The 13,706-nt window shown below is 43.1% G+C and overlaps 1 protein-coding gene across 18 annotated transcripts in view; it reads right to left on the bottom strand.

Moving 5' to 3' along the window:
- TANC2 (tetratricopeptide repeat, ankyrin repeat and coiled-coil containing 2) overlaps positions 1-13,706 on the bottom strand; it is a 288,324-nt gene that overhangs the window by 92,731 nt on the left and 181,887 nt on the right. For all 18 annotated transcript variants that reach the window (XM_069786690.1, XM_069786691.1, XM_069786705.1 and 15 more), the window contains one exon: positions 11,138-11,324. In XM_069786690.1, coding sequence (XP_069642791.1) covers positions 11,138-11,324 — 187 coding nt within the window. The remainder of the gene's footprint in view (positions 1-11,137; positions 11,325-13,706) is intronic.

The raw sequence follows: 13,706 nt of genomic DNA on the forward strand, positions 1-13,706 counted from the left end.
GAAAAACAAAATAACTACGTGTCAAAATAAGTTTTCTCTAAATGAAGCAACAAAAAAAGTAAAGAACGAATAAATCCTACTGGCCCCTTTTCTAATTGTCAATTTGTGTTCATTTTAAACGTAATTTTCATTGTTTTACACTAAAGCTGTTTTATGTGCAAACTCTTCATTGAATCAGGTATTTAGGATTGTTCCCTGTGGATTAATTTACCTTGTGAACAGCCCTGGATGATATAAGTACTGCTACACAAGCTGGAAGCGATTGCTCTATGGACTTAATCTCTTCTATGAGCTATTTTAAACCAAACCAATTTTGACTTTATTTAAAGGCAAAAGCGTGAGGTTACCTATGAGCCAGCAACGTGAACTGACATGCAGAGCACGTCTCCTGGGGGAACTAAAGCTTACCAACGGCGCGACCCAGAGAGCTGCTCAGAAATTACAACTTCACAATCAAAATTTGAGAAAGCAATGTCTAATTTCAGAAAAATTCACATTATCTGCAACTAAGGTTGATGCAGGGTGATACTCAGGGTTAAGAAGTTGGTAATGAAAAGCTAGTAAATACAAAGAAAGTGCAAAGATTTAGTCAGCTCTGAAGTGGTCAGGCAGCTGGACTAGATGATCATTGGAGGTCCCTTCCCACTGAAAAAATTCTACTGTATTCTATTGCATTTCATTTCATTTCTTGGGCAGAAAGAACTTCATTTGTCAGTCCCCAATAGGATCAAGCCCATGAACACCCGCAACCTGATGGAAATCTGCAAAATAACATGATTTCTGCAAATTTGCCATATTCATACCCTAAACTTTCCAGAACTGCAGGGGGTATTCTAAACCAGGGTCTGTGCTCCTATGGTTTGGGGGTGTGAGTACATCTCCCCATCATCTCCTGCGGTGGCCCCTGCGGGGGATTAACTGTGCTTTACAGCAATACTCTCTTTAGAGGGTTGCACAGGGAACGAAGACCCACCCTCGGGATGAATCCTGCTCACAGTCACAGCAGGACTCCTGTTGCATCATTAATGTACCTAAACCATATCTACATGTTAAAAATATTCCGGGCCTTAATCCAGATGCAGAGAAGCCGATTGAAACGGGCAACGGCAGCTACAAACTAACATGACGACATTGCTGTCCAGGCTTCTATCGTCAAGCAGATTTTTGTATACATAGAATACAGGAGAGCATCAGAATATCAGATTATACTAAAAAAATGACTCTCAATTTAAGATTGCTTCTGATATTACTACTCTGGTTAGACTGAACATCTAAACCACAAAACAAGTATTTTGTGCTCATCCTTGTTTCTTTGCTCTGTAATTCATAACCATGACTCTGGCTAATCCGGACGATGGCCTGATGAAAGGAGGTCCCAGTGATGAAAAGTCCCCACAGACCCCAATTATACATTACATTATTTGAACTGTGTCAGTGCTAAAAGGGGCTGCAGGAAACACTCATGGGCTCAGCTTAACCCACATGCAAGAAACCCAGTATCTGAGGTTTTCACCACTGTCACTTCTCAGTTTGCAGGAACATTTAGTGGTTTGTGGGAGGAGATGTGTCCCAGCCTCGGGAGAGGACGAGCCCCTGTCCCCGAGGGGGCTCACAGCATCCCTGCCACTGGAAGCTGGAAAATGGCAATGGAATTGTCCCACCGATGGAGATACCAGAATTAACACTTTCTTAATATGAGGTTTAGAAAAGAAACAAATGGTTCTTCAGACATTGCCAGAAAATTTCTTAAGGGTCCCATGATTTTTTTTGCAATGAGGGTGGTGAGGCACTGGAACTGGTTGCCCAGAGAGGCTGTGGCTGCCCCATCCCTGGCAGTGTTCAAGGCCAGGCTGGACGGGGCTTTGAGCAACCTGGTCTAGTGGAAGGTGTCCCTGCCCATGGCAGGGGGGCTGGAACTGGATGATCTTTAAAGGTCCCTTCCAACCCAAACCATTCCGTGATTCTATGATTTTTAAACCCAAGGAAACCCAATTAACCAAAAGCTCAAAAAACCCACAATCTCTTAAGACATCGCATGCTCTAAATTTGGGAAAGATAAACCGATGACCTCAAATCCATCAAAGAGCAGGAATTTTTGCCTTAAGCCATCTGCTGAGAGGCAGATCTTTCAACCCTGAGTCCCCACCCAGTCCATCAGGTTACGTGATGGGACACGTTAAGCTGGGGGTGCCACAAGAGGAACCTGCGGGGGTGCGAGAAGGGCTGCAGAGATGCCGCGAGAGAACGTGCATTTACATGAGGCTCTTTTCACTGCTGAATCCAGCCAGAAAGCACAACCCTGGTGAAAAAAACCAGAACGTCGGAGTGCCTGGGCCCTGCTCTATGGGAGCCAGTGGGCTGCGATCACAGAGACCACGGCGCGTGCCGGCGGTCGTCGGTAGCAAGAATAGACGTCGCTGCCTCGTGGAGGCACGGAGAGGATTATTGCAGGGGACAGAGTAAGACGGGGGAAGCCATGAGAGTCACACACTGAACATGCGAAACTGACAGCCATGCAGAAACATCTGAGGTTCTCTATAGCACTGAAGTAATACCACATGTATATAAATATAGACACGTGTGTGTATAAATATGTATATATATTTTTTTATATATATATGTATCTCCAGTCTCAGCTGGCATGCAGTCTCACACTATTTAATATGAACACAGACAGAATTTGAGGCATCTAAAACATCTGAGCGCTGTAAAACACATTAATGAATAATAACACAGAAAGACCCTCAAACGCGATGCAGGCAGCACGGTGCCCCTCTGCAGTCCCCTCTGTGGCCTTCTCTGAGGATTTGCCCCATCTCTTTCCACAAGATTTCAACACCACCCGCTGAAAAAGTACTACCTGCATCAGCTTTGAGCAGCACAGCCTGGGTGTCTTTGAAGACACGTGGACTTTGATGCCAGAAGGGGATATGCTCCAGATGCTGGACTCATTTTACAATCCTATCTTGCTTTTAGTATTCAAGATTTATGCCTGCCTTTTCCTTGGCAGAGGACTTGCCTATGTCAAGCTTTCATTTTCAAACTTGGCTCGTTTCCCTTGGTGAAACATTTTGATTAGAACTTTTTTCAAATAACATGGTTTAAAATATTTTGTTTCTTTGGGAAAAAAAACAGAATCGTATCAAAGCAGCAGTTCATCCAAGACAGCACCGTAGATGTCACTGCAGCCAGTACTACACTTCTCAGAGAGTTTCATGTATTTACAGGACAGCAAATATTATTTCTCGTTTAGTTGCAAGCTGGCCTATGCCCTGGAGCATGAGGCTTTCAACTGTACTTGTCTCGAGTCAGGCACGCGAAGGGATTTTTACTATCCCATCCAATTCTCCTTGAGGCAGAGATCATGCCTGGAAAACGTCAACCTTTATGTTCACCTTTCAGATGGAACTGCAGGAGAAAGCAGTTTTCTACAGTTACCACTCCATGATGACCAACATTAATTATATGTAAAGACTTATAATGTCTCATGTAGGAAATAAGGATTTTGTTGCCTTAAAGAAATAACTGCAGCAAAGTAGCAAGCTTCGTATGTTGCACTGAAATTAGGTACTGAAAACATTCATGCAAACTCTGCAAGTTAACCTTATTTCACTCATCTCCAGTAACATAGTACAACACGACTTGCCTTATCGCATTAGAGATGTCCTAGCTAACATGTACGAGTTGGCAAGGAGTAGAATAAATTTTTTACCCTAATCTACATAAGCCTTCATAAACTCAGCCACAGAAGGATACACCTAAATATAGCCGTGTCGCCCCAGACCGCTCCAGGGAGCTTGGCTGCCAAACAGAAAAGTTTGGCAGGCAGAAAGCATAAGCCCAAACCTTTCCCGAGGGAAGGCGGCAGCCTCGGGCGGTCACATGCAACTCATGCCCCGACAGCCCCTGGAGCACTCGGTGCTTTTAGAAGAACATTATTCTCTGCTGGACACCATCAGCCAGTAAGTTTAAGGCTTCTCCATGCAAAAAAACCCCAAAACCCTTAAGTGTGCCCTGCTCAAGGCTTGAGGTCAAAATCCACATCGCTCTTCGTATGTTTAACTTCTCTTACAACACTGGTCTCAAATGCGGGGGCGGGGGGAATCACTGGCTTAATTCATATAAACAATCCTGTAAAAAGACAGAGATTAAACAGGTAAACCCATTTCTGTTTCAAGCCTCAAGGTATTATAAATCACGGTAAGCACACAAAAGGTCCTAAAACATAATGAAAAATACCTTGGCAGTAGCATCATGCTGACCCTATATTCTTTCTGTTCTAAATCTGAATTCCCTGATGCACTGGCTGACAAGCGGGATGAAGAATGGTCTGAATGCCTCGAAGGGCTTGTACCTGTCTGCTACTCAGACTAGAAATGTAAGGCCTGGGTAAAACAGCATTTCAACAGAGCGAGACACTCCCACCATCAGAGCACAACTCACTGCAAATACCCTGCTCGGGAGACAGAACAGATCAGCAAAGCTTTAGTTTATAAACTTCAGCTTATCACTTGCAGAAACAAGGTAATGAATGTTTTTAAGCACAGCCCACTATTGTAAACATTAAAGAAATCGTTAAAAAGGTTCCAAATCTAATACAGAAGTAACGATGCTGATGGCTGATTTACCAAAGCATCATAACCCGCCCCCCCCCCCGCAACATGCTCCTAAGTACTATTATTTAAACATAGACCTCTTACAAAACCACACATGCACATCTGGAGTAACATCTCTGCGACAGTGATGCACTAGAATTATGTACAAGGGCTTACCGAACTGCAGAAGCAGCCAGAAGCTGCACGCTCTTTTCCTTGCCCCCATACGCTGTGTGCTTCCCCTCTACAAACCCATACCTCGCTGCATGTGTCAGCTACAGGTAGCCACTGGATTTTAACAGTGGGACTGTTAAAATTTCAGAAGAAAAAATGCACATACACATCCCTTTAACTCTACATCAACTCCCATCATCTTCTTGATTCAGCATCCTCTCTGTATTTTCTACCTTTTACCATTTTGGATCCTTCTTTATCTTTGCCCGTCTCGTCAACGTCAGTTCAACTTTTTTTCCTTCTTTAGCATCCGCGAGGACAATTGTTCTTCTTCTTTTGAGTCCACCACAGTCTTGAAACTGGTTTTAAAATTATAAGACTTAAACAAGAAAGCAGAAAGGAGGCATGTGTGGGAGTGTGCACACAAGGGGAGGGAAGTTATTTGTATACTTGGCATTAACTTTTTGGGCAAGCTTGGATCATTATGAAGCTTTTCATATAACCCTGAAGGTTAAAATCTTGCTGCTCTTAAAATAAAAGCTGAGAGTCCCATCTAATCTCACACCATCAACAGCTAAAACATTAAAGAAAAGTCATTTATCACAGTATCCAAAATAACACCGTGGGAGTTGACAACGCTGAATTTTCCTCTAGCTGTCTTCTGATCCGTCTTTTTAGTTTATTCTTTCTTTCAATTTTTCACTCAATTTATTTCCATCTACTGGGCTGGACCATAAACCAAAGCAAATTTCACAGTTCGAGTATAACATCTGTTCTGTGCCACTTCCTTCAGCTTTAAATGCTCTTCCTTCTCCTTTTTTTCCAGTAACATAACAAACACCTGTAGCTGACCCATTACCTATCCAGTATTTAGGGGCCAGATTTTGGTGTCAAACCCAACCCTTGATGCTTCAGTGGCTTTACTGGGGGAAGGCAGAACCGTTGTTTCATGACTTCACGGTTTCTCACCCCTGACATCAACCATGAATCATGTCACATGTGCACGCACGCGTTTGCTTTCTGCTTAATTTGTCCTCTTAATGAAATGGAGAAAGAATTGAACCAGGATTCAGAGACGGTGTCCTTTTGTACTTTCTGTGGTTGGGATTCTGTGACCCCACTAATTTTGCTCAAGAGCTGATGAGACGCCTGATAAACAGCCTCCCTTTTCACCTCCTAAACTGTCATCCCCGTCACCTGCAAAATGCAGATGCATTAGTGAACAAAAGACAATTATTCATCAGTATTAGACATTTTTCAAGGAGCTCCTCCTTTGGGGAATGAGCCCAAATGGAAGCTGGCTAGATTTAAAAAAAGATCTGTAATTCTTATGAATCTTATTCATTATTAACAAAGCATTTCATAATACTGATGAGAATGTCAGAATTCAAATGCTTTAGCTGTAAGATCACAAAAATATTTAACCTGAGTTAAATTTATCTTGATGTGCCTTTTGAGCTGCTCTTTGTTCCCTTCTCCAAGCAGTTAAACTTGCAAACAAATCTATCTTGTTTTATTGTCAGCAGCATCTATTCTGCTTAGCACGCACTCTAGACGAATTTATTAACAAACCTATTTTTAACCCACAAACACATAAATCTGTAGAAAGCAGCAACTTGATAAAAGCCCAGGAGTCAGAGGAAAAAACAGCAAAAAAAAAAAAGAACTTGAAAAAAAGCTATATGCCAGGGACCTCCAGGAGGGAATGGGGGTCCTTTACATGTCATTCTTCATTGTAAAAATCCACAAAATCTAAGTGAAGGCAACTGGTCCACATGGTATTAGACCTATCTACATCACTGCGGCAGCAGCGCAAGAGGATTTATGCAGCTCACTGGTTTCCCTTTAAGCTGCTTTAACATCATACCTATTTCCCTGCTCAAGATGATCCCCCTAACAGTTAAGCGGGGAACACAGTGTAGATCATCACAGGACCCTACATGAAGAAAAAGCATGGCCCCATTTCATATCGGAATAAATTACAGCACTTTTACAGGAAGATTCAACACAGAAAACAGCCGTTCTTTTAATACCCCTGGGAGACTGCTGCTAAATGACATAAAATGCTGCTTGAACATCACAAGCACATGGGGAAGCTTTACATACCAGCAAGAAACGTTTTCTGTTTTATTTTGCAGGCTTGCTAAGATTGCTGGAGATTTTCTTACATTCTCCTGCATTCAAGCAGCAAAACTTTACAGTCCACTTCTGCGGGGACGTGAAGTGCAAAGTTTCCCCGTAGCAGCACGTGATTCTTTGACCAGTTTTCTTTTCAGTAGCAGATTTTGAACATTAACAGTTGGCTGCTTTTACATAGTGAGAGCCAAAAAATCCTGGAAGCTATTCAGAGGTTAAAGTCAGGTCAGCATTTTCACCAGCCATTCTGTTTTACACAAAAAGGATTTAGTGGCTTCCAGGAGAAAGGGCTGACTCGCTCCTATCTCTCCTCTTGGCTCACCTCCTCTCTCCTCCTCCCCCTTCCCCATTGCTTTTCTTTTACAAATAAGAGTGTCTGAATTTGAAGATCTGGACCTTGTAACATTTTTTGTTACCCTTTCAACGTACGTAGACTGAACTTCCCTTTACTGTAGAGGATCTAAAATTTCAAAATAAGTCTGTTCTAACCTAAGTGATGCATTTATTAAAGTCATCAGTAACCATGAAATAGTCCCTGTGCTGTGCAGATTAGAGATACGACACGCTTGCTCTCTAATAATTGAAATTATATAAGAGGTGACATGCAAATGGACAGGAATAACTCCAAGAGGACAAGTCATCAGAGAAAACCTGAATGGTTAAAATTTGGGCTTTACATACAGATTAGAACACCAAAATGCCCATCTTAGTGGACAGTTATGCTCTTAATGCAGTTAATTCGGAGTCTAAAGAGCCACACTCTGATTTAACTTTGGCAACGCTGTGTCTAGCAATACAGATATGTAAAATCAGCTTAACGTGCAAAAAAACCATTTTATGCTAAGCAAAATCACATAGAGAGAAGCAATTATGCATAATGGTGTAAGGACTGACTTCCGACCTCAATTAACTGTTTTCTGTTCTTTACTAATTCTCATATATCTTACAAATAGCACGTTAACTTTCTGGGACACAGCCTCTGTGTTTTTAAAATATGACATTCGGTGGCGATTCACGATCACGAGATTTGGAGGTGATGCTCATTGCAGCTCAGGACTGATAGGTGGCAAAGATCAAGAGATCTTCCTAAAACCATAACGTTTATCAAGATGAATAAGAAATATATTGGACAGCCTATTCTAAAATTACACCTTCGTGGAGCTAATGAGCTAATACTTTAAATCACTTACTTGGGGAGGAGCAGGAGGGACCATGACTCAGGAAACATAAAATACCTAGGGAAATGTTTACTCTTTTTCTACACATAAAAATGGCACAAAAACGTAAGTAGTTTTGACAAGAAAATCTCTGACACATTTACACTTTTGAGGTACCACGTGAAGCTGCTCAGACCAAAAGCCACGTCATTACAGTCATCCTTGCAGAGAACAAACACAAGCAAGGGATATGCATACAAGAAGATCTGTATCCAATAATCGAGGAATGCAACCAAAAGGGAAACCTGATCCCTGACCCTCCAGAAACAAAGGAGCTGATGTGTTCCTTAAGGGGAGAGCAAAGCACGAGGTGGGCTTTGCTTCCTACACGTGGACAATTTGTCTGCTCCGTTCTGTAGTGAAAATAATTCTAGCGAATTGCTGTCATGCAGAGAGCACCTTTCAAAACTGTTGCACACCCAATTCCCATCCCAACGGGAGGGTAATGACCAAACTGTGCATCCATCTCTGTGGGCAAACATCCCCCCCGCTTGAACTGACCTTACACTTGCAGAAGATGTATAGAAAAAGACTTAGAAGAAAACCTCCCAATTTTTTTCGCTGCTGGAAAGTATGACTGGAGAAGACCGTTTTCCCCACAATTTGTTACAGCTGTTCAGCTTCTATCAAATGCCAGAATAAGGTGGTGTTGAAAATGTTATTGTCAAAAATAAAGGGGGGGAGGAAATAAGGGGAGAAAGAGGCTCTTGTTTTCCTTTGAGTGTGAACACTAGCAGAGGAAAGGCTTGCTTTTTGAAAGCCTTGGAAAGTGCTTCCCCTACTCCACACGAACATATTTTTACACAACTTTTCCATCTGGCATACATTAACATAGCCTTGGGATAAGCCACCTTCTATTATTTCCAAAGTTTCCATGGGAAAATCTAAATTCCTGACAGAAGAACCTCTAAGGAGGAATATTCCTTGTGAGGGGCAAAAAAACCTGTTTCAGACTTAAAAATTAATTACTATAGACCTAGTGAAAAAAGGATAGGGTATAAAATCTGAGCAAAAAGATTCAACACCTTATCACGTCAGGAATCGGGATCACGCTGATGCTTCTCTGACACACAGGTGTACCACAAAGGCCACCCAGATCTCCTCTGGCTTTCAGGTGGATAAGAAACTCCAGATGAAACCAAACTGCAGGAACTTACAATTTCGTCACCTTCAGATGGTCACCTGCCAACGAACCACGAGGACCAGACGAGCCCAACACGATAGCGCAGCACGCACCGACAGATGTCATTAGTAAGAGCAGCTCATAAAAGCAGAGAACACACTTTTTTACCTATTCTCCTGCTCCACTTCAGGCTTCGATCAAGTCTTAGACCCGATTCACAGCTCTGCCAGAGGCAAGACCCAGCTGGAATCAAGCGTCCACTTTTACTCACCATGATCCTCCAGCCCAGCCAGGCTTCAAGGGGCTGCTGTTGGACAGGGTGAAGCTCTGATCGTGGGACAGTGTGAGCAGAGAACGAAGGGTGTGTCATACTGCAATGACTTTTCCCAGAATTTATTAACCTACTTTGGTATGCAGCTCAGAATAGCTTACGTATTTGCATTTTAAGATCATGCAGGCAGAAGTGCTACAGAGGTTGCTGTGGCATACAGGAGCAGAACCAAGCCCAGATTTCCTGATCAGCCAAGCAAAATATTAATCACTAGTACAACTAACCTGCCTAAATTATCAAGCCTTTTTTTTTTTTTCTTTTTTTTAAAGCACTACATACACTGTTGGCAAAGTAAAATCTTCTTAGCTGGAGAAATACTCAACATAAAACACAGTGCAAGGACAACCAAGTGAGGACCATCCTGCCTGATGTTACATAGACATTACTTTTCTCCCATTGTGCCTTTACAGTTATCGTAAAGAAATTAATCTGTGTATGTTATTTTTCTCAAGATCCTTTACACTTGCAACCTACAGATCACTCAAATGAAAAACCTGCTACAGCGGCTACTGAAATTCACTGGAATTTGTGTTAATTCAATCTGTTTCCTGCCCAAGGCTGAGCTTAAGAGAAGCAGTCATTTTTGAGGCAGAGTCACCGATAAGGTGGCAGTGACAGTCACGGGGCACAGAAGGTAATCAGTCTCTTATATTTATAATAATAGAATCCCACAGTATTTGAAATATGAACGGGATGCCGTCATCCATTTTCTTTCCTCTGACATCAAAGAACAGTGGCTATGGACTAAATGGCATTAAGGGAAGGAAAATGCTGAAAAAATAGATGCCTCTATACTTGAGGTAATAGGAGGGGATGGCAGCCCCGAATAACAGCCATTGCCTGGCACCGAGACCATCCCATCTTCCTTATTGGACCAAAAAGCGTGTGGCGCTCTAAATTAACATCTCCACATTCATAAATGGGCATGGACAACAGCTGAAGGAGAGGATATAGAACAAAAGAAAAACTTGGTAGGAAAAAACCCAACCAGCTCACTAGAATTAAAGGAGGCAAAAATGTGTTGGGAAGAAAGATTGCAAGAAGCAAAAAGGTGAAGATGGGATGCAAAAATAGAAGAAGGGAGATAAAATTCTTCCTCTTTCACCATTTAAACAAGTTCCAAAACTTTGCATCAATTAATGTACTTATCAACCTCATCCGTCCCAAGTTTCTAGAATTAAAGGAGGCAAAAATGTGTTGGGAAGAAAGATTGCAAGAAGCAAAAAGGTGAAGATGGGATGCAAAAATAGAAGAAGGGAGATAAAATTCTTCCTCTTTCGCCATTTAAACAAGTTCCAAAACTTTGCATCAATTAATGTACTTATCAACCTCATCCGTCCCAAGTTTCACCAACTTTATGTAGTTGCACCCATGACGAATGGAAGACGGAGGGGGTACGCTTCACCGTGGTCACTGCAGTATTAACTCGAATAACGCAAAACCGTGCCATTAATGAGCGAAGGCGGGTGTATTATCTAAAATAACTCTTGTTAAGCCAACGCAGTCGACGACTGCGATGGCTCAGCGGTAGAGCGCGAAGGAGAAGGGTGCCGGCACTCACCGATGATGCCGCTGTCTCTGCTCTCCAGCGTGGAGGTAGGGCTGGTGACGGCGCCGTAGGTGCAGTCCTTGGCGGTGACGCTGGTGCTGACGGGCGGCAAGGTGGAGCAGGGGCTGCTGGCGGGCGGCGAGGCCGTGCTGCTGGTCAGCGTGGAGCAGGGGCTGATGCGCTGCGTCACCGCCGAGCTCTGAAAAACGGCAACCGGGAACACATCACTCACCGCGGGCGGTCACCGAGGGGTGGGGATGGGGGGGGGGGAAGTCTTTCTGTAGCTCCCGCTTGAGGATTTGCGTTGGACGGTGAAGGTGAAAAGTGCTTTACTGGTCAAAATGAGAACGTCCGCCGTGCCACCCCACATCTGCGGAAAACGCGGAGGCAGCGGGCTTGCTTTCTACTTCACGCCTTAGAGATTACAGCTTCCACGTTCAATAGGAAACACAGGAAACATAAATAAAGTGGTATTTACCAAAAGCCTGATTCCATACTTTATCAGGAATTTTGATCGTTTTGTTAGTATTGAACCGAAAGTTAAAAAAAAAAAAAAAAGGCACAAATAAGCAAAGATTATGATACAGTGAGGTAAATTCTGTGCCTCTGTTTAAGTGGAGATCTCCAGGGTGGTAAGTATACAGCATGATCTCACCTTTACTTACAGCAAGAAACATCACATACAGGAAATCCTACAAAGACCTCTGGGCCATTTCCGTCTGCTCAGAAACCTCCATGGGGCTGCAATTTTTATTTTGGTCTGTAAATGTTTCCTCCATTCAAGAAAAACAACAGTGGTTCTACACCCTTGCAAAGAGGAAGCTCGAAATCCCTTATCTAGATACGAGACAGCCCTTCCCTGCCCAGACATGCTTTCCCCACTAGATAAAGTTAAAAAATAAAAAAGTAATAGGGAAAATGTTGCTCTCTGAAGGCAAAATAAAACAAAAAAATACAGCAGCAAAAAAAGATGGTGTTTCAAAAGTTATTTTGGAAACCCCCTATAAGATATTGTGTGCAAGCAACCTGCCAGAGTTGATACATCTGAAGCTGTGCACGGAGATTAGTTTATTAAGAAAACAAAATCATTTTTGAATTCAATTTGAGACAAGCTGCGATACAAGACAGAGCCCTTGTTTCAACCACAGGCTACTGGATACACAACCTTCCCTGGCAAAAGGTCCTCCTCTCTGGAGATACGTCCTAGAGCATCTGCAGCCCACAAAAACTGCTGTGCAGAGTCACCGGAGGACAGCAAGGGCAGGAGATGGCTCACCGACCGCACCACTGGGAAGACGCTTTTATTGACCCAACATAGCCACTTAATCACCCTTCCACTGGACTTCAGAGCAATCATTGAGAAATAACTTGAAAATGGGCTACTTCAATCCTTCCCCTCCACAAACCTGACCCCATGCCCCAGACCAGGCGTCCGATTCACAGTGTGGGTGTCGGAGGAGCAGGCACCCTCACCGTGGGTCAGGCCAGCAGTCCATCTCCCCTCGCGTAGATGAGGATGCAGAAAGTAAGCATTAAAAAAAAAAAAGGGCTTTTGAGCAGGTGATTCTCCCTTAAATTTATCTTTCTGCCTCTGCAGAGGGGAGGTGACTCCATCTCCCCCTTGCTCAGGGGACACTGCAGAACACCACGGTCATCTCTCTCTTGCACTGCTGCCGTTTTCTGTAGCTAACTCCTGCGGACCGTATTTTGTTTGTCATTGCAAAATTATACTGGTCCCAAGGAAAGCAGAGGTTAATTCCCCATTTGGAATTCATTTAAATGAGATTTCTTTTATTCTGTGTGCATACTTCCCTAATAATTGCATGGATTTATATTCCCTTTTCCATGTCATTTGAACCCAAGGTAACCATGGAGAGCATCATGCTTACAAACTGCAAAACAGGTTTGACATCTAATTTTTTTTCTTCCTCACTATTTCATACTTGAAGCTGAAAAAACGCCTGGGACAGACTATTGTAAGTAGAACATGTGGAAGATTTACTGGTTTTTAAATTAGAAGGCAGATACCACGTGTAGCTACCAGGAAGCGATCTAATTTGTCCAAGGTATCCCAATGGGGCTTGTAAAAATCCTTACTCAGAATGTAACCACCCTGGCGTCTGAGGCGAAAGAGAGCATCCCCGCAGCAGTGGGACGGGGCAGTGCCGAGGCCGGCATCCCCCTCCACCGCCCCACGCCTTTGCTTTCTCGCCATCATGACTGCATCGATCTTAACTTAATTACAGAGTACCCTGAACGTGGATTAGCACATCAACAAACCAGGGACAGAGTGCTAATGCGACAGCTCCACGGGCATGTTTTTTATATTAAACAGAGAGATTGCAACACAGCAGAAAATGAACTGTGTGAATATTTCCATGATAATTTATAATCTCCCTCTGGTATCCATATAAAATATCCACCAGTGAATGAGACGACTGCCACCACATCCTTGTCTTTTGAAGCACTCAGGAGAAGCAAACCAACGCTTTCCTCTCCCCATCCAATTTGTGGTGCCACTAGCGGATCACTGCTATTGTTATTTTCCATTCTTTTATGTTCTAGGTACTTACAAATACTT

This window comes from Haliaeetus albicilla, chromosome 7 (assembly GCF_947461875.1).
Source record: "Haliaeetus albicilla chromosome 7, bHalAlb1.1, whole genome shotgun sequence".
NCBI classification, from domain to species: Eukaryota; Metazoa; Chordata; class Aves; order Accipitriformes; family Accipitridae; genus Haliaeetus; species Haliaeetus albicilla.